This window comes from Aulonocara stuartgranti (assembly GCF_965226115.1).
Source record: "Aulonocara stuartgranti genome assembly, chromosome: 8".
Lineage (NCBI taxonomy): Eukaryota > Metazoa > Chordata > Actinopteri > Cichliformes > Cichlidae > Aulonocara > Aulonocara stuartgranti.
The window spans coordinates 3,276,337-3,303,119 of NC_138959.1; the positions used below are offsets into that span (position 1 = coordinate 3,276,337).

Sequence of the window (26,783 nt, forward strand, 5' to 3'; positions counted from 1 at the left end):
AGAAGTGGAGTTTCATTTAATTTAATTTCGTTTTTAAAGTAATTAAAGCCTTTGAATTGCTATGCTGCTTTTTTATTAGTCCATAAAATGTAGCAAACAGCAACATCTATTTCACATCAATTAGATGGATTTTTCTTAAACAAACAAACAAAACGTTTGTCAGTGAGAAACTGTTGTCTAACCAGGCCAAGAATTACTTTTCTTAAAGATTGTAAAAACCTACTGTTGTGTGAAACAACTCTGCAACCCATCCAGGTTTTTGTTGTCCAGTGCAGACTGTGAGACCAGCAGACACAGCTCAGCCCAGCCTTTAACTCCAAGGTTAATGCTACAACTTTGGGTAACCATGAAAACAGAAAGCCCCAGAACGAGAGGACTAGTGTCCCTGCAGGAGCTCGGGAGCTTCTCCTTCGGCTCTCCTTTTAAGATCTGGAGCAAGTTCTCTGAAATCAACTCTGACACCTGAAAATCAAATCATGTATTAACGGTGGTTTATAGAAGCTACTGTAGATAATTTCTACTTTGATTTTTTTGTCCTTTTGCTGAACACACCTTGACCTGAGGTGGATGTGAACCATCTGGGTATGCCATCCTAGTGTGAGCAGAACCAAGGCTCTCTATAAAATACCTCAAACTTTGACACAAGCTCTCAGTGCTCTGTTTATCTGACGGAGTCCATTTCTGGAAGATTCTGTTCAGCAGAGTTGAAGCTGAGGACTGCCAGGCATTTGAAATCTCCACACCTTTTGTGTTCTTCCAGCCAATTATGTGGAGAACTTTTGGCAAAACACTTTGTGGTACATTGTTACGGCAAATGAATCCTTCATAAAGATGAAGCTCTGTATAAAACATTGACATGTGATCAGTTTATGAAGAAAGACTGGAACCAACACTGGTGGGCTGACATTAATATAGATGATAGATTTCCTTACCTTTAATGCTTGGGTTTAAAGGAATTTGAACACGCCTCATGGCCATTCCCCAAATCTTTTTATCTCGTTGATGTACACCATAGCAATAAGACCATACCACACCTCGTACTAAATCTCTTTCTTCAACACAGAGGCGTGCTTCCACCAGATAGCCTTCCTTTACTCCACTAAACATAAAACATTGAACAAGAGATTTCCATCCATTAGTAAATTCTCCACCCTTTTTCAACATCCTTTGCTTTAATCGTGTCCTTGAAGCTCTGGCTAGATCTACACTATAAAATCTACCCCATCATCTACATCCACAATTTTTCTTTTCTCATTCAGTTTCTTTGCTGACCATGAAGCTGCTTGCTAACCTCACTCTGTGAAGATGCAGCAGCTGTTACATGGAGTAAACACACTCACAGATATGAGCTCTGTGTGATTATTTCAGGACTGTGTCAGTAATAAAAAAAATTAAACAACTTTTGGGGTAATTTTGTACATGTTTCTGAAAAGTTCTTTAGTATTATTTTACTTATTACAACTGTCAATATTAAAATTAGGCCAAGCATTTCAGAAATGTTGCAAAGGCTCGGTATGCAACTGAAGCATGCTTATATTCTGTGAATTACAGCTTGTACATATTTATAAATACTTACACAAAGTGTGTCAGTTCGAGGGGTAAATGCTCTTGTTCAAAACCCAGCACAAGCCTGTCGTGTTCTTGGTTGAATCTAAACGCTTTGTCCAGCACAGCGTAGATGTGAAAGGTGAACATAGGCACTCCGGGTGGAGGTCTCACTGGGCTTCGATCGCTGTGAGTGAAAAAGATAAATGTTTAAATATGAGCTTTAGCTCCAGAGTTTAAATAAACAGTTAAAATCAGTCTTACTGTGTGCTTTGGGATGTTTTTTCTGCCATGTTAGTGGCTGCCACAGTGGACTGTTTGTCACTCCCTCCCACTTCAGCCACAGCTTTAGCATAAGACTTCTGTTTGGCACCTTCTTCAGTTTGAGATGCAACACCTGAACCTTCTGCAGAGGGATTCTCCTGTTTAGGCTTTGACTCCTTCTCGCTTCTTTGCTCCTTGGCTGGCTCTGATGATTCTCCTTCTGGATTTTGCTCTGATGGAGTCTGAACTGAGCTGTCTCCTTGCAGCTTGGGTCCAGGTGTGTGCTTGTTCTGATCTTCTTGCACCTCAGCAGCTTTCTCTGTGGCGGCTTGAGTCTTTTCACCCTTTCCCTCGTCTTGTTTCGGCACAGGAAAGTCTGTCTGTGTTTCCTGATTCTTCTGTGTAACAACTGGAGTCTGTGTGAATTTATCTGAGCCTTTGAGCTTCCTTATTTGAGTCTGAGCTTGCACCATCTTTTCACCCTTTCCCTCGTCTTGTTTCGGCACAGGAAAGTCTGTCTGTGTTTCCTGATTCTTCTGTGTAACAACTGGAGTCTGTGTGAATTTATCTGAGCCTTTGAGCTTCCTTATTTGAGTCTGAGCTTGCACCATCTTTTCACCCTTTCCCTCGTCTTGTTTCGGCACAGGAAAGTCTGTCTGTGTTTCCTGATTCTTCTGTGTAACAACTGGAGTCTGTGTGAATTTATCTGGGCCTTTGAGCTTCCCTGTTTCAGTCTGAGCTTGCACCATCTTAGGATCTTTCTGTGGTTGTTCGCCGCTGTTTTCCCCTTTTTGCAAGTTGTCTTCAGTCTGGGGAAGCTCAGGCTGTGTTTTTAAAGACTCGCTGTCCTGAGTTTGGCTGCTTTCAGTCTCCATAGCCTTATTCTGATCCTTCTGTATGTTTTCACTTTTGACATCTGCCTCTCCCTTAGCATTTTTTCTTCTTCGATTTCTCCTTCTTCTCCTCTCCTTCTCTCGACTGTTCCTGCCGGGCTTTCCAGCTCCATGTTCCTGGAACACACATTAATTTATATATTTCACGACGGCTCAAACACCACTAACAGGCCCCTGAAAGCTGTTTGTTGTGACTGCATGTCTACCGTATTTGTCTTCCGTGGTCTTTTGGTTGCAGAATCCTCAGCTTCCTTGGTTTGCACCTGCTGCCCACTGGCACAGTGGGGGTGTCCTCCCCCCTCCTCCATCTGTAGAGACACCTTTCTCAGGTGAGCCCCTGCTCTGCGGGAACTGTCTTTAAATATAAAAATACAGGCACAGTTACAGCTTTTAATCCCTGCGAGGCTTACTATTCAGGTCAAGGTTGTTGCATTACAGTTAATAAAATTAGTGCAACTGATCTTCTTTATAAGAGCAGAAATACCTTAAAAATACTGCACACAGCATATCATGGCACACACTCTGCAATGACTTCCTTTATAGTCATAAAAACACCCTATTAGGTTGCCTCATCTTATCAGCAGTACAAATGAATATGATAACAATTAATTTATGATAAAATGAAGTAGAACAGCAAATGACAGCATCATATTTTGACAAAATAGCGTCATAAAGTCTAATAAAAGGAGTAAAAACTACCAAAAAGTACCAGAGATGCACAAAAACAGGCTGAGAAGCGACTGTGGCATTAAAGGTAATAAGAATACAATAAAAATAGTCTAGTACGCTTGTTATTACTGGATAAAAGGACAAGAATGACCGTAAGATCTGAAATAACCAAGTGACATTTATTAAATAAAGACAAAAATACATAAAGTTCATGATGTTCTTGCTTACCTGTTTGTATGTTAGCTTCGCAAGTCGTACACTAAAAATCTGCCAGACAAACATTTACTTAACTTCCTGATGGACCCGCCCACACACAGGGACCGTCCCCAAAGGTTCAGACTCACAAGCCTACCCGCATCTCCCCATTATTGATCTAACATATACGTTTGTATTTGTAAAATATTACGCGGTTTTATAAAAATCCGTTTAGGTCAGTAGTTGGTTAGATAATGCAGTCTTTACAGATTCCTTCGTCTTGTTTCTGTAGGTAAAATCTTGAGAGTCCCTAAACCGGAAAGCAACCTTTTCAGTTTCGTTTCTGTGTGACTCTCTGCAAAGAAGAAACTTATGCCGCGTTCAGGTGATGATCGGAAGTTTCACTTTCAGTACCAAAACAAAGAAACCCAGCCACTGACATTATTACCGTGAATTACATCTATCTTTATTATGTTTTATTCTATAGTAAAAAAAACAAAAAAAAAAACTACTTCGTGACAAAAGCACAAGGTTTATTTTGAAGAAAAAGACAAAAATCACATCAAATATGTGTAATATATCCACATTATTCTCACTAAAGGATACTGCTGCTACTACTACTACTACTAATAGTATCTAACGTCACTTTTTAAAAAATGAATGGATGAATGGGTATTAATAACCATGGGTAAGTATTGTTCATAACAACTTTTATTTAATGAAGCTGTGAACTTCCTGCATGTGTAGATAACTTGATTAAAATCCTGGTTAGGGGTTAAGTGAAGTAGCACTAAGGCTATTGGGCTCAATTAACTAGAAAAAATGCACAAACATACAAACACAAAAGTGATCCAAACAATAATGCGCACCGATAAAACTAAGTAAAGAAGAATCAAAACTGAAACACCACCGATGCTGACTAATTGAAGATTGTTAGAAATCCTCAATCCTTGTAGCAAATAGGCTTTTATTTTGAAAGACCATAAGAAAACCATGTCATTATTATCATCATCATTATTATTATTATTATTAATATTAATATTATTGACCACAACAAGTTTAAATCCATTTTGTATTCAGTCAAATATGTCGAAATCGAAGTTGATTGAAAACCAAGTTCTCAATCAACTAAATCACTGTTTTGATCTCGGTGATGTTGGGGAGACATCTGCTGGTGAAGAAGAGTATAACAACTCCTCTGGAGGAAATAGTAATTTTCCATTTATTAAAAATTAGTTAGATGCTATAAGAAGCAGCATGTTGTGATTACTATGGACTGAACAAAACAGAAAGAGTGCCAACACAGTGCACTTTATTTATGTTCTTACTTTTGTGCTTTTGGTCCAACATCTGAGACTTTTTTGTGCAGATTCGTGTGGACTCAGAGTGGGCTTTCTTTGCTGTTATATTAACATGTGTGTTAACTCAAGCGTTAAGGTGTAAATTAAGTTTATGTTACAGTCTCTCCTTCTCAAGTCCAAGTTATAAATGTGATTTGCACCAGAAAACACAGTGAGGTGAAATATAAGACAAACATGTAACCCCGTCTCGGCCCGGCATTAACAGTATGATGCTGTATCCTCAGTCCTGTGAGCCGGCAGGTTTCTTGATTCTCCGAATTATGACCCGGCTCCTCCTTCCACTGGGCCGACCTCCAGCACCATCCGCCTCCCCTGGCAGTGACCCTGGGGGTCGGGGTTCACCTCGGAGTGGTGCAGGGCTCCTCCCTAATCTCACATCGTCCACGAAAGCCTCCACTCCATCAAACTTGGTCGTGAGCTCAGCGAGACGCTCCTTCAGGGAGTTGAACTCTTTGTAAAGATCTCCCAGAGCTTCTGACAGAGGCTGGATCCTGAAAGAACACAAAGAAATTAAAGTGTTTTTTTCCTCTCCAACAGTTTCAGTTTTATATTTCTTCTCTGCGCCCTCTTTTTGTCTCTCCTCTTTCACCTCTTGGTTGTGGAAAGCAGTGTCCAAGTACATTAGTCCATGTAAGAAGAAGGCCCTGATGAGTTCATGGCCTCAGTCGCTACTTTGAAATCATACTGAATACCAAATGTTAATTTAAAAAAATAATTGTGGTCACATTTAGAAGAAAATAGATACAGATATAGAAAGATATACTTTCTATATCTGTGCAAACCTGCTCAAATTAAAGCTGACCTTTTAATGTTACAGTTATTCTTTACATTTTGACTGATGCGCAAAGCCCGAACACCCAGACTGATGTAACTGTGCCGCAGGAGACTTAGAAAAGGCCCTAAAACAGAAAACCTCACCTGCCATAGTCGGGGAGCACAGTGTTGTGGTCATGCAGCAGCAGATCTTTGACCTGCGTCATGATGGCGTATTTCCAGTTGTCTAAAACCAGCGTGAGGTTGGCACATCCTCTGGTGTTCACTCTCTCTGCTGCAGGTGAGCAAGCCAGGAAAACAAACTTTATTATTTTCTGCTTTTGGAATTATTACATCAGCAACAACTGTACTGTACTACATGACTTCATTCATACAGGTATCATGAATTATTGTAACCTTGTAGAAAAAAGTAAAAGAAGTAAAAAAAAGAGGGAGGGAGAGTGGTGGGGAAGTCAGTGCAGAGCTGCAACTAATAATAGTTTTCATAGACTGTGGATGAGTTTCTCTATAAACTGGCTGGTGTGTAAAACTTGCCATGGGTGTAGATTTTAGTGGAGATGCGGATCTCCCAGGAATTATAAAACATGTTTGAAAATGAAGGAAGCAGATGAACATCAAGGGAAGGTCTTTTCTCTTCAACAGCACTTCTTTTTTAAAATAACATACAAACTTTAAGTTCACAGAACCAATGAATCACAATAACAGAGAACGAGCTCCAGCGCTAGGGATTTCTTTTTTCTTAAAAGGTCTGACTCACTGCTTCTTCAGAATAGAAAGGTTTTTGATAACTAATCCTTAACATTAGTTAAGTAGATGAGATTCTTCTTAAAAACACACAGAATCACAAAGATGCTTGAAATCCTGTTGAAAAACACCCGAGCTGCTGAATATAGCTGACAAACTGGAATCGATGATTTACCATTTACAATTTCCAGCAGGTTACTTCAAAACAGAAAACAGGAAACCCTCTTGATGTGTAAACCTTCAGATCTGTTAACATTCACTCAGTATTACCAGGACAAACATTAAATGAAGAAAACTAAGAATAATTATTTGAAAACACTTCTGGTAACATTTATTCTAAGCATTATACATCTAAGAAATGTATTTATTTATTTGAAATTTATTTAGTCAGATTAAAAAAACAAAAACAAACAAAAAAGTAAAATGAGCTAAAGCTCTGCTGAAAGAAAATATAAATATAACCAGCAGTAGAGTTTTCCTCTCAAAAAGCTCCCTGTAACGCCGAGCTGATAACACTGAGCTGTTAAACTTGCCTTCATTCCTGTAATCCCACTCCGGTCTCCAGCTTGTTTTCTGTCTCTGAGCGATGCACAGAGCTGCAGACAACACGATCAGAACTCCAGCGATTCTCATCCTGATGAAAAAAAGCCCAACAACACACAAATGAACCCCTGAGAGCTCTCAGTCACCGAGTGTGAGGCCATGAAGGAAAACAGCAGTCGAAGTAGTTAACGTGTAGGAATCCTACCTGTTCTGGCAGTCAGAGGTAAAACAAAGAGATCTGGATAAAACTGATGCTTTTTAATCTGAAGCAGAGGGAGGATCTTCAGTCCTCACTCCCATCAGCCAGAGCATCATATATCAGGATTTCACAGTGGAGGGAAACCTGCTTTCTATCTCTGTTAACTCTTACGTTTGAGGGGTCAAAATAACAGAAGAAAGAGGGTTGCATAACCTCAAGCTTAGAAACAATATTTAATGAGGCAGAAAATGTTGAGAGGAGCATATGTAAAAATGTAAAAGCTGGAATATGATCTCAGTCCTTTGAGAGCTTCAGCAGAGCTCTTTGATGTTTTAAGGTCAGCTTAAAAATTCCTGCTCTTCATCTGCTGTCCATGTGAGCTCACAGGAGACCAGCCAGACCCGGACCGCCTCCACAGGGTCTAATCATGGCAATTAAACACAGTCAGCATTTTATCTGCATGTAAACATACCACTTCATATCATGGGAATTTACTGAGATGCCTTCATGGTGACATAAATATGTTTTAATGTGTGGAAATAATAAACCAGTTGATACCTAGTTATAAAATAACGTCTACAAAACAAATGTAAGACTAAATTATAAAGGCTGTTGTCCACAGGCCAGCAGACTCATGTTAATTCTTCACGAGCGCCATAGAGCAAGACATGGCTATCTTCCCAGGTCTGCCTTCAGGAGGGGCTCCCAGCGAAGTTCTCCTGCCTGGCTTCACTGACGGTTTTCCAGCAGTCACCAGTCATGCAGAAGTTGCAAAGGCCCGAGCTAGAAGGTAAAGCTTTCCATTTACCAGTAGACTGATGCTCTAACCCTCACATATGACCATGAGCTCTGAAAGAATGATGTCACAAATGAATTTTAAATTATTTTTCTCTGAAAATGTATGGTGTCACCGTTTCTTCATCTCGGGAGGCAGCTGAGGTGGTTCAGCATCTGATCAGGATGTAATACTTGGAGAAAACCTGTCATCTGGCCTGGGAGCACATCAGGATCACTGAGGTGTACGTGGAAAATGTTGCAGAGGAAAAAGATTCCTGAAAGGCTCTGGATAAGCCTGGTGCCACTGAAAAAAATGAAGCATAGATTCATCCTCCAGAGATCGATTTACGTTGAACCAGGCAGACCAACAAAGCAAAGACAGCATTTTTCCATCAACTCCTTTTTTATTGTTTCAAATCCAGGTCAACACCATACAACTTTCAGGGTCCTCAGTTAGCTCTGTGGAAAGTGAGGAACGGCTGCAAGTCCAAGAGCATGCTTGCTCAGCAAACGGCCCCCGGGTCAATACAAAAGGAAAAGGTCACCGCTGTCTGTCAGCATGACATCAGAGAAATCACGCTCAGGAGGGGCGATAATGATACCACCGGGCAAAAAGAAAAGAACTCAATCTACAACTAAAAATATATCCTCACTCCATCAATGGAATTACCGTCTTACAAAGAAGCACACGTCTCATAAATAGCAGGAATCTGGCGCCCACGACTCGTCCTCTGACCTGAAGAGCCCTATTTTCAAAAGCTGCAGTTCAACTCTACAGTACTGATTACTGATTTCATTAATGTGGACCATTGTTGGGGCAAAAAAAAAAGTGTTGAGGTGGGGAAAAAAGAAACACCCAAACTAAACCTATAAGGTGGCAACAAAAGATGGACGGAGCTTATGGCCATAGAAGCGCTGCCTTAAACCTGCATTCTCTGTAATGGCCAGCAGGGGGCGACTCAGAAAGACTTCCATATATATAGAAGCTCCGTGGATCTAAAACCTGATTAAGCAGTTTTCTGCTGATTGTTTGAGGTCTTCTTGAACACGTGATGCTCATTTAGGAAGTTTTGTTTGTTATTAGAGTCACAAACAGATTACACAAGTCCCTTTCAGTTTCCAGATGCAAATGTTGCAGCAGAGGAGACCCTCAGCTGGGACTTAAATATTGCGGCTAGGTCCATCTTTTATGTACAGTCTGAAGATGGTGTACATTAGCTACTGTGCAGCTTTATGGTGTTTGTGTCCCTTTTTAATGCATTAAACAGGTCAAAACATCCAGAAGTACTAGAAAAATGCAAAGTCGTGAAAGCTAACGTTGGCCACATGTGTCAAACTCCCCAAAATTCCCTTTAAACAACACTATTAACAAAAAACATCAGTTGGTTTTGTTTTTTTGCTTAGATGTTAGAGAAGATTTGAGCACCGCATGTTCACCAGAACAAAGGAGGGTTTTTTTCTTATGATGCTATGTCTTGGTCCCAATATTTGATGCAGAAATAAAATTGAAAACTATCGTCATAAATTAGCGATGGTCAGATTTTTAAGGGTATTTTTAACAGGTACTGGGAATTTTCCGAGCGCCACAAACTTCCCTTTACTTCCACAGATCCTCTTTTACAGCCGATATCTCTGCCGGTGTAAGCAGGTAAAATACAGGTGGACTGATTTCAAAAATCACTAATACACCCAAAGCTTTTCCTGCTATAATACTGCAAAGTAATTTGCTGTAAATTGGATGAACAGACTCTGGGTTTAACGTGGATTTTGGGAGGTGGTGCCATCTAGTTTGCAGGTTTAAATTGGGTGTTTCTCCCCCCCCCCCCCGTGTTCACCTGCGACCCCTCGCACACAGAGTGATTAAGAAGAAAAGAAAACCTGCAGGGGACCATCAGTGGAGGAACATCAGTTCTGCCCTGGCTGGCAGGCAGGGAGGTGAAAGTGGCGAGCACCGGTTGTTTCTAAAGCACCTCACGGATGATACTCTGCGAGTCGGTGAAGAGAACGATGAAGGCGGGTGGTTGTCCTGGGGATGTAGTTTAACAGAGACACAGAACATACAGCTGATAAAATAAGAAGCTACATATTGTGCCTGCTCGAGTTCAAACCACCAAATTCAAACGCTACAAAAAACCAGCAACACAAAAAAAACAACTTTAGGCTCATTCAAAAAAAAAAAGGGCGATCATCACCAACGTGTTCGATCAGAGGAGGGCGTCTTTTCAAATTTAATACTGAAAATAGAAACTCTATTTAAGTGGGATTACTCTGCAGCTCGTAGCATTTCCAGGTCTGAGCTTTGACTGATGATTGTACTTTAAGGGGCTCATCAAAGAGACCTATGAAAACCTGACGGAGCCGAGCCCACTCTGAAGATTCAAAATGTTAAAGTATACGCTACAATCTGATAAAAAACCAAAAAAGAAAAATGCTTAATTAAATTAACAGTATCAACTCTTAAATGTATTTATACACAGCAAGATTTTCCAGAAGACATGTGACAGTGAGCGGGGCACTGGTGTGAGAAAAAATCCAAACACTCGAGTCTTCGCTGTTGTCCTGAGTCACAGCAGGATGTTTGAGCCGAGGAGGGCGGCGGGATTATTTGAGTGAAAGGGGTCTCAGCCACAGAGTGCTTTATCTAAAATGTATTCTGCCTCTCAGAAAAGCAACAGTGTGAAGGGATACAAACCAAAAAAAACCCTCTGATTCAACTTTATTTTGACTCAGTGAAATTGATGTAAACGAGCAAATCCCACTGCACGTCACAGCAGCCTGTGAGATGGGAAGGGCAGAGGCTTCGACGTGAGGCGAGAAAAGAAAAGATCGCTGACGCCGTCAGAGTCTCGCAGCTGGTCCTGGTGCAGTGACTGAGCTCGATCGGTGAAGGGTGTGGAAGCAGGGCCGAGGGCGAAGGGTTTTAACTGCGGGGCAGGCTGCACATTTCACAGTGCTCAGTGCCGGGCTGGTTCATGAAGGTACAGTGGAGGCAGGACCACATGGCGGAGGAGGAGGCAGGAACCGAGGGGCCGCCCATGGCCCCGTAATCCAGAGAGCTGGAGGGCTGCCCACCCACTGTACCTGGAAGGACAGCAGAGGAAAAACAGGATATTACCACAGTGAAGAGTAGAAGTGGTTTTATGCAGCAGCCTCTCTGGGAAGATATGCCGCCATCTTTTCTCTGATCAACAGCTGAGTGGACCTATACCTTTATGAGCATTCCCACTACAGGAAGCTACTCTGCAGGGACTTCTTTCAGGGTGATTTTCAGGAGCTGATTGGTTAATCCGATCATGCTCATGGTGGCACCAGCAGTCTATTTAAACTAGTATTAAAATAAAACTTTCTACAGATGTTTAGATGCATTTCACATTTCCTGCACAAAGGCAGAGTAACACACAGTCAACATCCTCCTAGAAACACATCTGTCCTCTCACTCTTAAAGCATCTTATAATTAACTTGTCACTTGAAATAAGGTTGAAAAAGCTACCACCATCTTTGCTGTTTCTTCTCCTACAGACTTCCATTCAGGATTCTTTCAGTAATAAGTGGATATAAGTGAGTCAGCTGAACAGCTGAAACAGTATCCAGATATAACATCTGTTTGGTTCTTTACTCCCTGTTTTTAAACTGAAACCTAAGTCTTGTCTATAGATGTTAAAACAGTTAACAAGAACACCAAGATAAGGAGTTACAAGCTAACTTAGTATTAACAGGGCGTCACCTTAGACACAGCTTGTAATACACTGGTGGAAACCTGGAAAATTACAGGTGGTAACGGTGGAGAGGTCACAAGCAGGCAGAGTTTATTTCTGTGGTCTGCTGAGTTAAATAATCCCCAATAATCTGTTTACTAATGAGCTCAAATCAGCAGCACACACCATCTGAGTGATTTTCCACTTTATAGAAATGTCTGCAGCTTCTTTCCTCCTGCTGCAGTTCAAAGTCAGTCCAGAGACACATTCGTTTTTTAACCATAGTAAATTATTCATATTTATTAGTAATATTTAACACCAACCATATCAAACACACGTGTGATCGAACATTTTTTGTGCAGTCATGGTTTATTTGAGGCGCTCTTTAGAAAGAGCATGTAAGCTTAATAATGAGCTGCAGTTTAACATGGTGGAGTCTATCTGCAGGAAAAGACTCACCCGGGAGGCAGCTGGTTATGTTGCTATATATTTATGGTTATGTGCAGATGAGAACCTTATGAAATGTACCATCAAGACACCAAGTTTACAGGCCGTCAAAAACAGAATTTAAATCTGTGGTTCATATAAAAACCTGACTTACTGCACAGCTGCTCGATGGTGGCCCACTGCTCAGACTTCTTCCAGGTCTGTGCCAGATCCTCATTAGAAGTCTTCACTGCTTCAAGTAGCAGCCCGATGCTGTCCTGCAGATACAAACACAAGCTTTCATCTATCTGCTGAAAATTATTCAAGATGCTGAGGAGTTAAAAGCAAAAACAGTACACCAGAGAGTTTATGTTTGGCAAGTCTGTGCTTTATGTAGGACATCCAAATCTGATCAAGCGGTTCATTACAGAAAAACAATGTTTGCGACCGTCGTGATGGGCCGGTTTGAAAATGAGCAGAAAGGTCTGAGTGAAAACATCCTTGGAGGAGTAACTACTTCCAGACTGGAGAAGAATGCGGTCCAACCCATCATCTGCATTACAAATGGGAAACAAATGAAAACCTGAAAGCGTCAAGGCTTTGAACTTACTCTCAGAGGCATGACTTCATTGGTGACGAGGAAGAGGAGAAGATGAAAGTCTGACACGATGTTCAGGAATGATGTGGAGGTGCACTGAGACAGGTATGTGGCTAAACTGTGAAAATCCTGCAAACAAACAAGAAAAACAAGATGAATTATTAAACCACACCTTCACAGTCAGTCACTCAGGCATGTCCACACAGTTTCCAGCATGGCTGCTATTTTTAAATTCACTGTCTGAGAGTTCCTTTCTAAACACTTATGCCGTGCACTCTGTGATTTTACCACAACACGGGAGATGAAGAGTGTTTTCAGCTATTGGATTTTGTTGTTCCCTGCTTGCCCACAACCTCCACTGTGGGTTGTCTGGAATGCCAGATTTGTGATGGATTCTTCAGTGTCTCTGCTATCTGTAGAAGATAGCCACACTACGGACGGACGAGCGACTGTCTTTATGCATTAACGTGAAAACAGTACAAAGACGAAGGGGATGAGAGATAAGTTAAATTTCCAAACACCCATTTCCCAAACTGGGACCATCAATCCTCTCCTTAAACCAAATACTTTGATGGCCTTTTTATACCTTGTTGAATCGGATGAGGGAAATACAAGCTCATGCTGACAGTACTTACCTGTGTCTCTCCAAGAATATCCCGGTTTTCAATGGGAAAGCGTTGCGAAGAAGAAAAGGTATACTGGGGGTCCTTTGGAAAAGTTGTGGTTATCTGCGAAGAAAATAATATTTCTCTATACAAGTTTTCCGGAAATTTAGTGTCAGAATATAGTTTGCTGCACTAAAGTAACAAAAAGTATTATTAAAAATACTCACATCTATAATAAGATACTCCACGGGAAGAGGTCGAGCTAGAAACGTGACATCATTTCCAAATTTGTCTTTGTCCTGTTGGATGTGAAAATCAGACAAATCAATCTCAACATCTGGATGAGCTGATAAGTAACATCTAACCCCAAAATAAGTACCTAATATTTATTTTTTTCTTAAACATGCACACTTCATCACATCAGAGCTTTTTTTATACGCCATCTCACCTTATAGAAGACGTCTGGTACATACTGCTCAGGGCTCGACTCTTGAGCGTAGCCCAGCTCGGGAGCGTCTTTGCAGGGCAGTAGGCACTCGTCTCTCACCAGAGCCATGCACTGATTGGACACCTGATATCCTTCAAAGTGCACCTGGTTATCTGGACCACCTGCACATAAAACAGCACAGAGAAATATAAATAAATAATAATAAATAAATAATAACCACTCGCCGAAAAACAAAAATATTATTTCCATTGCAAATAAATTAAGGATGGTGATGATTTTAAAACTAGTCTTGCAAAGGCAACTGCCAGTCACTAACAAAGGCCCACGTTAGGAGAGCTGTGCAACAATCACAAGACTATCAAGAGAGCCAAAGACAGCAGTGACATGTGATGTGCTGTATAAAGTGGATCAGGTGATCAGGGATCCTGAGATAAGCCAACCATCAATAATCCACAGGTTCCCCTGAGAACCTTAAGCGTTTCACCCTTTGTCAGTAGATGTTGCTAACTGAATGCTCGATTTTTTAGTCACCTTAGCAGCTCAAGCTGAACTAAACAAAGTGATTTTGAGCTGTTTAAGTTCTCCTTAAATAGCTTTCTATTCATCCAGTTTACCACAAAATGTAATCTTTGACAAAGCCAGAATAAAGTCAATCTTAATAAGCAAGGACAACCTGATGAGAAGTTAAAAATATCAACAGAGAAATCATGCACACTGCAATAACACTATAGTGTGTAAAACACTGAGTGTGTAAAGTCTGTTTAGCATTACACATGCAAGTGATTTACAAACAGTAAAACAGATGGACTTCGCCCCTGCTTGCTGCGAGATGCGTAGCCATGACATCAGCTTTGGCTGCCGGGGCCTCACTCATGCAAATAAAAGTGTTGAGGTCACTGCTGGGTGTTTTCTTGGAACAAATACAAAAGGCGGTGAAAACATTCATGCCTGATCCCGCACAACGTCTGGCTCCTCTGGCTTCAAATGGACGCACATGTTTTAAGTCGTAGTTTAACACTTGACAGACCTTACAGTAAAGCTGTAAACTGAACACCTAAACCAGTTTCCTTAAGATTGTAAGAGTTCTATGGATATATGAAAGGAGAGGCTACAACATGCTGAGTGTTGCATTCTGGGATGTGCAGATTAATGAATGATTTAAGTCTGTTTAGATCAGGGGGTGGGGAACTCCAGGCCTCGAGGGCCGGTGTCCTGCAGGTTTTAGATCTCACCCAGGGTCAACACACCTGAATCAAATGATTAGTTCATTATCAGACCTCTGGAGAACTTCAAGACATGTTGAGGAGGTCATTTAGCCATTTAAATCAGCTGTGTTGGATCAAGGACACATCTAAAACCTGCAGGACACCGACCCTCGATGTCTGGAGTTGGACACCCTGTATTAGACTGACCCAAATAAATTGTCAAGCAGGTTTCTAGGCTTGAGGTAATCTGTGATTGAACCACAAACTTAACTATACCCAGAGTTGCACCAAATCACTTTTTTTTAGCCTGCTGAAGTGTGACCTGCAGATACTGAATGTTTTTCTAAGGTCTATAACCGACAGCAGATACAAACAAAAAGAAATGATTAAACTTTACGACTTCCCCCAAACTGCAGTACGCTACTGGCTCTGACGGAAACAGCTCAAAAATAAAGGGCTCTGCTATTTGAAAAACATACAAATACGAAATAAAAATCCAGTTGCATGAGTTGCTGTGTGCCCACCTTTACCTGAAATATTTTTCTACAGGTGTGGTAGATTTATATGACCAAAAAAAAAAGGTTATCTACCTGCGTAATTGTCCAGTATGTTTATAACTTCAGCAGATAAGAGGACATCGACCACCTTCTGCTTTTCACTACATAATTTTCCATGTTAACAACAAGTTAGGGTGTGACGTGAGGATTTGATGCCACTGTGTTCCCATTGGAAAAGCCAAAAGGACATTTTGGGAAGAGATGCTTTTTTGTGGTTTATGATCAAGTAACCATGCCTGCATTGATAAAGTAATGAAGAAAATGTTCCCCTGTTTCTCATTCATAAACCACTCACAAGAAAAAAAAAAGGAACAGTACCAACCTGTCGCGACCACAGTCACAAATTTGGATCCAAAGTGTCCGTCTCGAGAAAGTCTGCAGGGGTTTGAATGTTCATTCTGGAAGTATCCCGCTGTGATGCACTCCTCCGCGCTCAGGTAATACGAGTCCTAACACAAGTAAGGACATTAAGGATACACAGAGGAAAACACCACAATTAAGACTAACAGATCATCTTTGAGTCAGATGGATCCTCACGCTGTTTCTCGAGTAGCGGACGGTGCCTATCCTCGTATCCTCAGACAGCAGGTCCGTGAAGATCCACCCCACCTGCAGAACAAGCAAACATAATAATGTCCACTCATAAGATTATCTGCTCGAATATTCAGCGATTTTACATGATGTAACAAAACTATAAGTTAAACTCAATTCTCAAAGTTTCATCTTTTTATCCAAATGGAACAAAAACAGCCCTTAGATAAACAAAAACCACAAGACACCAGGTGATATGCAAAAAACACATACACATGCAAGGATTAACATCACTGCATACGCCCGAGTCTTGAAGTTTAAAAATATTTTTGTGCTTCTTCAACCTTTCAAAATAAATTTGTATTTCTCAATACTCCAAATATCCCTGCATGATTTTCTCCCACCACACTAACACATCATTACAGCAACAGCATGCATCTCCCCATCGCTGTTCCCGTTTTACACGTGAAGGTCACCGTGCTTCACAGTACCAAACACATGATGTGTGAGCCACTAAACAGTGGTGACAGATGACTGACAGCTCCAAACACCGAGCTACACCTGATTGGACATACGCCTGCCTGTGCTGTGCCCTCTGAGATATCAGACTGAAACCAAGCTCCATAGAAAGCTTTCTATTAACTTACCACCACGATTACAAAAATAGCCCAATATGAGCTAAAAACAGTGCAGAGAAAGGTATTTTTGAAACTGTCATTAAAAATAATCCATTTCATGACTTTCATTATTTTACTGTCATGTTTTTAATCTTAGGCTGACCTCTGACAGGCCTTACAGATGTTATTTAATTAAAGAGATTTTCATAGAAAATCTGCAGCTTTAACTGAAGAAGTGCTGGAGTCAAGAGGGTGGGTGGGGATAGAGATCACAATAGCCAAACTAACTCGACTTCTGGGGGACAATTGTGGTCAGGCATGTTATGTACTGCCTGTTTTGAGTACACCCTTAAGTTTCATGTCAGATTTTTCTCCCTGGTCATCCATGCCCCACTTGCAGCAACAGGCTAATCAGGGTCATTTAGGTGTCTTGAGCTCTCTGACAGACTCCAACTCGACACTGACAGTAGTCCCTTTAGTAGCTGGAAGGCCACTCTACCAGGAGAACTAGTACTGAGCACAGTAAAGCTGCAAAGCAGAACAAGGACGTCTGCCAGCTGCAGCCTAAGTGGTGGAGTTGGAATCCATTCACTGGATTAACGTCTGACTGTAGAGGCATCTATTTTTTGTATATATGTGCATGCATATAGTTCTGCCTGTATGCAAACATGAAAGCAATGTGAGGTCAAACAGAGCACTGAAGGGAAATCAAACCCAACCTTGCACATGCCCAGTTTGGCAGCAATCTCGTCCACGGCTGCAGCTTTGGGATCATCCAACAGTTCCAGGCTGTTCTGGGTGGCATTCTGAAACACAGCCGAGAAAAACAGCATAGTTTTAAATGCAGTTAATGCTCAGTGAGGACTTTAACCTTATTGAGCAAATAAACTAAGACACAATTTCACTTGCAGAGCAGAATCAGGCAGCAATACGCTCAGTGAGAATGTCCCACCTGTGGGGGTTCGTAGATGGCAGCCACTTCCGCTCTGATGCCCAGGGGGATGTCTGTGTGCTCCGTGTATCTGCCGTACAAGTACCCCATCCTCTGACTGCCCGTCTTCCTCCAGAAGTCCAAGAAGCGGTCAGCAATGGTGTGGTTCTCAAACATGATGTTGTCTACATGTCTGTATTTCTGGGGGGGGGGAAGAAAAACTACATTCACATACACGGTGTGATACTCAGGACTGTTGTTTGGTTTTTTTAGACATGGATCAAGTTTCTTTGAAGATGTGGAAGCAGCCGCTCAGGAGGAGTCTGCATGCTAAAATATACTTGGGGATTAAATTCCCAGTGTTGCTCAGCACTTTGTACTGAAGCTAACTGTAATGTACACCTGCCATTTAATGCGCCTGAAACTTTTACTGTGATCTAAATTATTAACAGGGACAGAAAACATTACAAATGTGTGCAGTATTAAGCAAATAGGCACATTTTCAGTAAAACAGCTGCAGAGTAATCCAATCCATTCATTTTCTAAACCACTTCAGGGTTCTGGAGCTCATTCCATCTTTCATATGGTGAAATATGGAGTACTCCCAGGACAGGAAGGTTCGCTTCAAGTATTTTCGGTGTCATATTTGCTGATAAAAGAAGTAAACGAATATTTCTCCCAACACTTGTTACCGTGACATACCTGTCTGTTCAATGTGATGGCACTCGGCTGGCACTTGGTGCAGATGCCTTCCGGCCAGGGAGGGTGACCCTCGCAGCCTGACTTTATCTTACAGCTGATGTTCTCCAGAGCAGCAAACTTCCCCCTGCAGGAGATCAGAACAGTGTCAGAGTCTGACATTATGAGCAACCAAACTGGAAAATTAAAAACAGCTCCTCACTTATCAGCGCCACCCGTCAGCTTGCGAAGGTATGCGTGGAATGACATGTGCTTCACTGGTGGGTCGAGGTGATTCAGGTAGTCTTCGTCAAAAGGCTGGAATCAGAAGAAATATGCTTTATAGCCCTAACATTCATCATTTAAGAAACAAAGCACAGGAATGAAATATCTTACCTCTAGCGGTACACAGTGCACACACTTCCCAAGGGCACCATGGCGACATCTGGAACAAGAAAAGAATGATTAGGTATCCAACATCTGCACTGAGGTCAGATGTGTGCAGCTGGTCCTCTTCCTTACAGCTGCGGATCTCTGTTTCTGTAGATCTTGCCATCTTGCTTGGCCAGATACTGATCGATCTCATCTTCCTGGACCTGGGGCGCTGAAAAGGACCGGGGGATCATGGAGGACGAAGAAGAGGACGAGACGGATGGTAGTGACGAAGATGTGTGAGGGGTGGCCGTGTCCATAACCTCCCCGGAGGAGGTGGAGGATTCTGAAGGGAACAAAAACAACATGTCCCCATGCCTACAAAACACGAGAGAGAAGAATAAGATGATTAAAGCTGTGGAGGTCGACAAAGAAGACAGTATTTCTGGGAACCAACACTCCCCGGAGAGGCAAGAGTGAAATTCAGACTCTAATTAAAGGTTAAAGTCTGTTTGTTTCTACTTACTTGATCTTAAGAAGGCTGAGGGTTTTGTTCTGGGATACGAGCTCTCCGGTTTTGTTGCGGTTCAGATAAACCGAAAACCCATTAGAGTTGAACCCAAATTCTTTGGCCACCTGTGGGAGAAGCAGATACCGGATTTTGACAAGAATATCGATACGACACACATTTCATATAGCCTGGAACAAAAACATTGATAGCCATCAAGACACTTTAAATTCATCATTAAGCATAAACGTCAAAGCCTTGTGCTGCCAGGAGTGAATTCTTATCACATGTGCTGGTTCTTGTGTAAAGACAGTTTGCTCTTGAAAAGATACCAATCACTCAAAGCAGATTAGCAAAGAGCGTCAGCCTGGAGGAACACCTCTTTATGGTTGGCACTCTGAGCGGATCGAACAGGAGGGTCTCCCTCGTAGCACTTTTACATCACATCATGTAACTGTAATACACTCAGTGGGATGCTGATCATTTCCCTGTGTAGGCCTTTTTTCCACGTACATGCATTTTACGATCTGATAAAGAGGCTTTAGAACCAAAGGAAACTTCCACAAATCCAAATAGTTGACTCTAACCTGTACTGATGGTAAAAAAAAAAAAAAAAAAACCCAAAAACTTACATATTGGGTTGTGTGAAAAAAAAAAAAACAAGTTATTTTTGGTATTCTGTGTCATTCTATAAACACTGTTTTACTTGAGACATGTTGCGCTGCATAGACAGAGGAGAAAAATACTGACTTCAAATCTGATTAGTCTTTAATGGCTCTCTTACATGAAATATACTGAACTGATAACTGGATTTCACTAGAATTTTGCTAAACACCAATATTTTATTTCCTCACTTTGAGGAAGAAAGTGGCATTGATCCGGTGCACTCCAGAACTCTACACCTATGTCTGAAAAGTACTATGTCCACACTAATAAAATTAGCAGAGAACAGAAGAGCAGTGAGAAGCATAGAGGTTGTCTGGGGATCACTTTTCTCATGACACACCAAAAGAACAGCGTAAGATCTCATCACTATGGGAAAAGTACACAATCAGACATTGTTTTCAGCTCCTCTCTTTTCTGTCTGGCTCATAGCTGCATTTCAGTACGGAGTGAAAACTTTCCATTGAATTGCAAGCTACACAGTCCTGCCTTAACAAATGCATTTTGATGAGGTGCTGCTGCAGTGCTCTGTCTGCGTTATATGCTTCTATTTTAGGCTTTTCATAGACAGTGATTAAAATGCAAATGTAATTATTTCCCATCCTCATGTGTAAAATTGAAGCATAACAGAGAAAATTTACCCAGAAACAGAGGGGAAAGTGGGTCTTAAGTCCTTTGGTAAGTGAGACTTGTATAACTTGGGAGTAATACCATTGGTCAGCTTTACTATACGTCTTACGGTGCCTTATTCTTACCTCACACTGTATTTTACCACGTTTGTTGTCAATTTGCTAAAACTTCCTATTTTTCCTTTGCTGACTCTTGTCACCTGAATACCTGATATTTTACCAATCAAGCAGATCACTTCATTTTTTGTCATTTCACCGGCTTCTGTCCTTTTTGGTAAAGAAGGTCTTTAGATTTAAAGTTTTAACTTACAGTTCATGTTTGCAGGTCTTCAAATTCACATCTCTGAAGCCTGTTTGTGTCAGCCAAACTTCTTGAAACACCAAAGGGCGTTCACAGTCCTGCAGAGTTGGACTGACATCAGATTAGGAGTTGTCCAAATCTGATGTGAGTCCAGCTCAGCAGTGATTCACCACTGGTGCAAATGTTGGGTTCAACATTACCAGACAGCTGTAAATGGATACAGGAATTTCCTGTATTTTATGCACTAGATTTGGGGAAGTGGATTAAATTATTAACAGGCCTTCAGTAAAATTCAAGTCCTATAAAAAATAGATTATCTGCTTTTATCTGTGCCTTCTGTGATGTGAAGCAATGCCTGGACTCTAAAACATCAAACACAATCCACAAAAACGCACAGGAGCGGTGAAGGACCGACCTGCTCTGTTACTTCCTACACAGCTTCATGCATGTACAGGCACAAGAGGAGGAAAAAAACAAAACAAAGCCCACACACAACACATAACACTCCTGTACTGATTGAAAGATAAAACATTTTCTAATCAATTTTCTTTGTGGAAAAAATAAGAGGCCTCCACAGGTTTTCAGTGTACTGTGGAAATAACGTACAGAAGGCTTGGATCCAGTTCTGGTGTGGAGGAAAGCAGAGAGTGGGAAATTCTTTGCTTTTTTTGCCAGCACATGACCGATGTGACACAACAGATAAATATCAGCTACTGATGCGGATAAATGCCATCTTACTTGCTGATATGCCAATATCAGCTAATGACTATATTTGGTTCATATATCAGTACATCCTTATGATTGACAGTATTAACATGACTAGCATATCATAGCCCTTTGGTTTAAAAAGACCTGTTTTGAAGCATCAAGAATAACATTCCTGCTGTTTTGGCCACAAGTAACTGCATGTGATGGGTCTAATAACCACTGAGAGAGCTGATAATCTCCCCTTTTGAAACATGGTGTCACCAAACGGTCAAAACAAAAAGTTGCTTTTTTCCCAGATTTCTATTGGATCAAAGTCTTTTTGCAACTATACTGTGGCTTTCAGATAGCCTTTCATTCTTCCAGCCAGAAAACTGTGACCATTTTATTTTATGTCTATTATTCTTACTTAATTTTACAATGCATAGCAATTTAAAACAATGTGGCACCACTGTACCCTGAAGGCAGCAAACATGGGTAATCTTTGTGAACTGGAGATGAAGTGAGGGAGGGCGTGCAGATTAGGATGGTACTCTGAATTTTGTGACTTTTCAACTGCATGAGGACACGGTGTTACTACTTCCAGGAAAATAAATAATAAGGATGAGCTGACAAAGCCTTGAGGTGAAGGAGTGCTGGTGCCTGGCAGTTTATGGAAACACAAGCTACAGAAAATACCTGTTTCCCCTCCTTTACATCTGAAAAACCTGAGGACAACTGTTTTGAGCTCACTCTCCCTCATCTTCTCCCATGCCTTCAGAAACCCAAAGAGGTCATAAGCAGAACAGAATATGATGGCCCAGGCTTAGATGTTATTGTGTTTGTAACTGCTGGACAACTATTCACAGATCATTTTTCATTATCTTATGCAAACATCAAATAAAGCATACTATCTACAGCTGAATTAAAACTATAATGTGTTTAGAAGTCTTTAACTAAACTGTTTTCTTAGCTATCCAGTGGGTTTGTCAGCAGGGATCCTTATAAAAAGGCAGAATGGGGCTTAGGGAAGAAGACAGCAGCCATGACTAATTAAAATCCTGCATTGTTCAGAAGTCAGCCACCACCTTCATTTAAAGGCTGAACTGACCCCCTTATACTGGACTGCCAGGCCAAACTGATAAATCCTGAGGCTGGAAACCAGCCCTTAGAGCACAGAAGAAAACAAGATGCTTGAGTGCTGTTATATTTACCACATTACCTTCTTTAAAAAAGCAGCAGCTGTCTCCCTCTTTGTAGAAGGAATTTTTTTCATCCCTTCTGGGGACTGCACCCTGATGATCTAAAGGAGGGACAGAAATAAACCCACAATTCAGCCGTTACAGTACAAGCCCGAATCCATTGTAGCATTTCAAACACCTGTCAGTCAAAACCAGGACGCAGCTCCCCCCCTTTCTGCCCCCCTCCGGTGTCAGTGTCGGGGTATTATGACAACCGTGACAGTGCAGAAAGAAAAGTCGGGTTAACGTTAGCTCATCAATCTCTGGTTTTTAGCTGCAACATGACGATGTTGACATTGAACTACTCTGGAAAGCTGTCAGTGTGTACTGGCTCATTCACAGACTAACTAAATATCACTTTCGTGGTGAATGTGCAACATCACAGCTCCCATCGTTACCGAGCTATTCGTGTTACTGTCATGCTAAAGAGCTGAAAGAATATGCCAGTCATTTTAAGCCGGCCGTTATTGTCGCTCTCCCGTTAGCCAACAATGACTCTTTTCATTCGGATGTCGTCAGCTAGCCTACTAGCTATCATATTAGCCGGCTAGCTGAACAGGCCCTGGTCACTCTTAGCTCATGTTAGCTTGCTAATGCTAGCCAAGCTAATTCTGCTGCCTCATCACTCAGGAGTCCGGCTAACAGGCTAGCTAACGTTAGCCGGAGCCCACCCGCCGCTGTACTTACAATATTATCGGCCATGCTGCTCGGGTAGGTGCGCCCGGTAGATTTGGCTTTGTTAGTGGACAGACAGGGTCAAAACAAATATTCCGTAACGCTTTTGTATATGTGTGTGTGTGTGTGTGTGTCAGCGAAACTCCATCCCGCAACTCAAACACCGGGTGTTGCACACATTAGCGCCCCCAGCGATCCCACAGCGGAGCGACCACGGTCGAAACAAAGAAACTGAGCTGGAAACAAGGGTTCCACTTTTATTATTCTTTCTTTTTCTCCCGTCAGTGACTGCCTCCCACCTGAGCCCCCCCGAGTCAGATCCTTTTTAGTATTAAATATGCTGAAAGGTGGGATACAAAATCTTCCTGAGAACATTTTCAGAGATAGAGGCTCACTACAGCATGTTTGAGCCCTCCTTGTAAGTGCACAACATTATCTTAATTTTATTCTGCTTTCTGAATTCTTAACAATAACTAACATTTTTCATTTAAAAAAATCACTATCATAAAATATGAAGCATTGTTTTAACATGTGGGATGGATAAAACTAGTGTCTGGTCTAAGATGATGAAAAGTAGCCCAAACCCTAAACTCTTTAACACTATGGCATGAAAATGTGGAATTTCTGGCTTTTAAAGCTTTTGTACAGTGTTTAAAGGGACAGGGCAGTAATTAAGCATTTAAAGGAGATGTGATGGACTGAGTAGTCAGTAATCAGATAATTTATATTCTGCTTAGTTTTTGCTGTTTTATGTCACAGTTACTTTTAGTTTTTTTATTTGTAGGTTCAAAGGAGGGTGATTTTATGTTACTTACTGTACTTTCTGCAGCATTTTGTACTCCAAACAAATACATACGAACAAACAAAGTTAAAAAAAATTACACAAAACATAAAAAATTTTCACGACAGGAAAATCTGAAGAAGCACATGAAAGTCCACATATAAGAAAAACTGCACAAAGTGTCTTTAACTGTGTGGTTTGTGTTGGTAAGCGACATGCAGGAAAACAAACGATCAGTTTTCCCTGATTTGGAGAAAGAAATATGTTTTTGTAAAAGGTTTTTAGAATGTTTAAAGAAGAAATGTGAGATATTTTTCTACCTTCCTATTAAAAAAATACCAGCTTTGTTTTGTCATATCTAAATAAGCTTGTATTTTAATATTTTAATGCTATAATACTTTCCACTGCCCTGGGTCAGACCAGAGGTTGTAATGGCAGAAATTAATTATTTAAATAGCTGTGCTTAAGGTGCGATCAGAAGTATCAGTAATGTGTTGATTTGCTGACACAGATTCCAATCGTGGGATCCAGAATCCAGACAAGTTTACAGATTTTATGTAATGTGTTTTTGTTTTTTTCTGGATTTTTCTAGATGATATTCTGTTTCTCTCCATTAAAATGAAAATTGCCATAAAACTTTTGCATGGAACAATCAGTGAGCTCATTACTGCTTCTGATGTTTGTTCTGATGTAGAGCAGTGGTCCAACTATGAATAATTATAGAAGGTGTAGTTTGGAAAATGTATTTGGAGTACAAATTTTATGATTGCAACATTACAACTGCATGTATGAACCTAAAGCTGGGGTCACTTTCTTCAATTGTATATAAATAAAAAAATAACATTTTATTTATAAAGCACCTTTCTAGACAGAGTCACAAAGTACTGCACATAAGATATCAGATAATAAATGGTAAAACAGACAATATAAAACAGGCAAAAATTAATCAAAAGCAGTTTTAAAAAGGTGAGTTTTGAGTTGTTTTTTAAAACAACTACTGAGTCCACAGTTCTTAAGGTTTGGGAGAGAGAGTTCCACAACCTAGGGGCCACAGTGGCAAAATCTTTATCACCCTTAGTTCTCATCTTAGTCTTTTTTATAGCAAGTAAGCCCTGATCGGATGACCTCTGGGACCTGCCAGGGACATAGGGCTGTAGCAGATCAGAGATGTAGACTGGTGCCAGTCCATGCAAGGCTCTAAATGACCAGGATCTTAAAATGGGAAGGAAACCAGCGTACCCGAGGTAGCAATGGTGTCACATGTGAATAGCTGCAGCGTTTTGCACAGCCTGCAGACAATCCATATATAAATAAAATGAAGCCATCCCGGCAAGAAAATATTCATTTTCTGTGGTGTGAAGATCATGCACTGCATGTTTTTCCTTTTCATATTTTTGTTACTTTATTATTATTATTTTTTTATGTATTCAGTGGTTTAAAGCGGAGTTAAAAAATGTCACTAATAACAGCGACATCTGGTGGATAATTGAAGGCAATACAACTTAAACATTGACGCGGCTTACTGTTTCAATCTCAGGTCATCAATAAAAGTTCTGAAAAGACTGCGTGTCCGTTTTTAATTTCTAATTAATAAATACATCATTGTCATACACTGAAATTAATTTTTTGTTGTTAACTTCAGTTAACAAGTTGTTGAGTCTTCAGTGTCGTCTCTGAATTAAATAGCTGGTAATAAAATGGTAAATTGGCTTTCAAGCAACTACCTTGTTCTAAATACTAACAAGACCGAGACCATGATCATTGCTCCTCCTGAGCTACATTCTAAAATCAGTCAGGTTCTTGCCTCTTTCTGTCCATCTGTCAAGTCAAATATTCGAAATCTTGGAGTAATATTTGACTCTTCTCTGGGCCTTGACTCTCATGTAAAATCTTTGTCTCGTTCCTGTTTCTATCATTTAAGAAACATGTCTAAACTGCGACATATGGTTTCCTCAGCTGAACTGGAAAAACTCATTCATGCATTTGTGTCATCACGCTTAGATTACTGTAATTCCCTGTTTACTAGCTTGGATAAATCATCTCTCTCTCGCCTCCAGACAATACAAAGCGCAGCAGCCAGACTACTAACTCGCTCTACCAAGCGTGTTCACATCACTCCCATCTTATATTCTTTACATTGGCTCCCAATAGAGTTTAGAATTCGCTTTAAAATTCTTGTTTTAACATACAGAGCACTAAATGGCCAGGCTTCAGATTACTTATCCAAGCTTCTTTTAAAATACACTGCTGCTCGTCATCTCCACTCACAGACTCAGAGTCTCTTAGTTGTTCCCCGTACACGATTGAAGACAAAAGGGGACAGAGCCTTTCAGTCTGTTGCACCAAGGCTGTGGAACAGTTTACCACAATTACGTTTGCTTGACTCTGTGGATTCTTTTAAAAAACAGTTAAAAACTCTTCTGTTCAAACAAGCCTTTTGTTGATCTACATATTTTATATATTTTTTACATTATTTACATTTGATCTTTTACATTGTATATAATGTCTATTGATTTTATTGTTTATTTTAATATTTTAATATTTGTGTACAGCGCTTTGTGATTGCCTGTCTGTGAAAAGCACTTAATAAATAAAGTTTACTTACTTACTTACTTACTAAAAAGACACGACATATGCAGACCCACACACCAACAATACTCCGCAAACACTTTC

At 40.7% G+C, this 26,783-nt stretch overlaps 3 protein-coding genes across 3 annotated transcripts; all 3 read right to left on the bottom strand.

Annotated features, from left to right (window-relative positions):
* Positions 1–42: 42 nt before the first annotated feature.
* On the bottom strand, positions 43–3,687 carry LOC309713075 (uncharacterized protein). The gene is made up of 7 exons (XM_082544419.1): positions 3,600–3,687; positions 2,909–3,057; positions 1,810–2,819; positions 1,577–1,732; positions 933–1,099; positions 553–839; positions 43–462 (listed from the first exon to the last, which is right to left on the bottom strand). Exons 2-7 carry the CDS (start codon positions 3,008–3,010, stop codon positions 220–222), a joined length of 1,965 nt encoding a protein of 654 aa, XP_082400545.1. The 5' UTR covers positions 3,011–3,057; positions 3,600–3,687; the 3' UTR covers positions 43–219.
* A 378-nt stretch (positions 3,688–4,065) lies between these two features.
* On the bottom strand, positions 4,066–8,070 carry LOC309713085 (uncharacterized protein). The gene is made up of 4 exons (XM_082544432.1): positions 7,194–8,070; positions 6,979–7,079; positions 5,846–5,975; positions 4,066–5,418 (listed from the first exon to the last, which is right to left on the bottom strand). The coding sequence occupies exons 2-4, from the start codon at positions 7,076–7,078 to the stop codon at positions 5,148–5,150; spliced, it is 501 nt and encodes a 166-aa protein (XP_082400558.1). The 5' UTR covers position 7,079; positions 7,194–8,070; the 3' UTR covers positions 4,066–5,147.
* Positions 8,071–8,348: 278 nt separating this feature from the next.
* On the bottom strand, positions 8,349–23,551 carry nploc4 (NPL4 homolog, ubiquitin recognition factor). Its single transcript, XM_082544420.1, has 17 exons — positions 23,342–23,551; positions 22,636–22,716; positions 19,155–19,264; positions 18,779–19,006; positions 18,653–18,701; positions 18,480–18,574; positions 18,281–18,404; positions 17,600–17,779; positions 17,367–17,453; positions 16,037–16,108; positions 15,822–15,948; positions 13,738–13,898; positions 13,517–13,588; positions 13,320–13,412; positions 12,697–12,813; positions 12,262–12,364; positions 8,349–11,045 (listed from the first exon to the last, which is right to left on the bottom strand). Exons 1-17 carry the CDS (start codon positions 23,354–23,356, stop codon positions 10,885–10,887), a joined length of 1,875 nt encoding a protein of 624 aa, XP_082400546.1. The 5' UTR covers positions 23,357–23,551; the 3' UTR covers positions 8,349–10,884.
* Between the last annotated feature and the right edge of the window lie 3,232 nt (positions 23,552–26,783).

Excerpts from the sequence above, each read along its gene's own strand:
- nploc4 (XM_082544420.1), bottom strand. Across the intron at positions 18,405-18,479 it reads CTGACGGGTGGCGCTGATAA|GGGGAAGTTTGCTGCTCTGG; the intron begins GTGAGGAGCTGT and ends GATCTCCTGCAG. Across the intron at positions 13,899-15,821 it reads TGTGACTGTGGTCGCGACAG|GTGGTCCAGATAACCAGGTG; the intron begins GTTGGTACTGTT and ends TTTTATGTGCAG.
- LOC309713075 (XM_082544419.1), bottom strand. The coding sequence starts at position 3,010 with ATGGAGGAGGGGGGAGGACACCCCCACTGTGCCAGTGGGCAGCAGGTG. Across the intron at positions 840-932 it reads TTTAAACCCAAGCATTAAAG|AGCTTCATCTTTATGAAGGA; the intron begins GTAAGGAAATCT and ends TGTTTTATACAG. Across the intron at positions 463-552 it reads CACATCCACCTCAGGTCAAG|GTGTCAGAGTTGATTTCAGA; the intron begins GTGTGTTCAGCA and ends TTTGATTTTCAG.
- LOC309713085 (XM_082544432.1), bottom strand. The coding sequence starts at position 7,078 with ATGAGAATCGCTGGAGTTCTGATCGTGTTGTCTGCAGCTCTGTGCATC. Across the intron at positions 5,976-6,978 it reads GTGGGATTACAGGAATGAAG|CAGAGAGAGTGAACACCAGA; the intron begins GCAAGTTTAACA and ends GCTCACCTGCAG. Across the intron at positions 5,419-5,845 it reads GTGCTCCCCGACTATGGCAG|GATCCAGCCTCTGTCAGAAG; the intron begins GTGAGGTTTTCT and ends GTGTTCTTTCAG.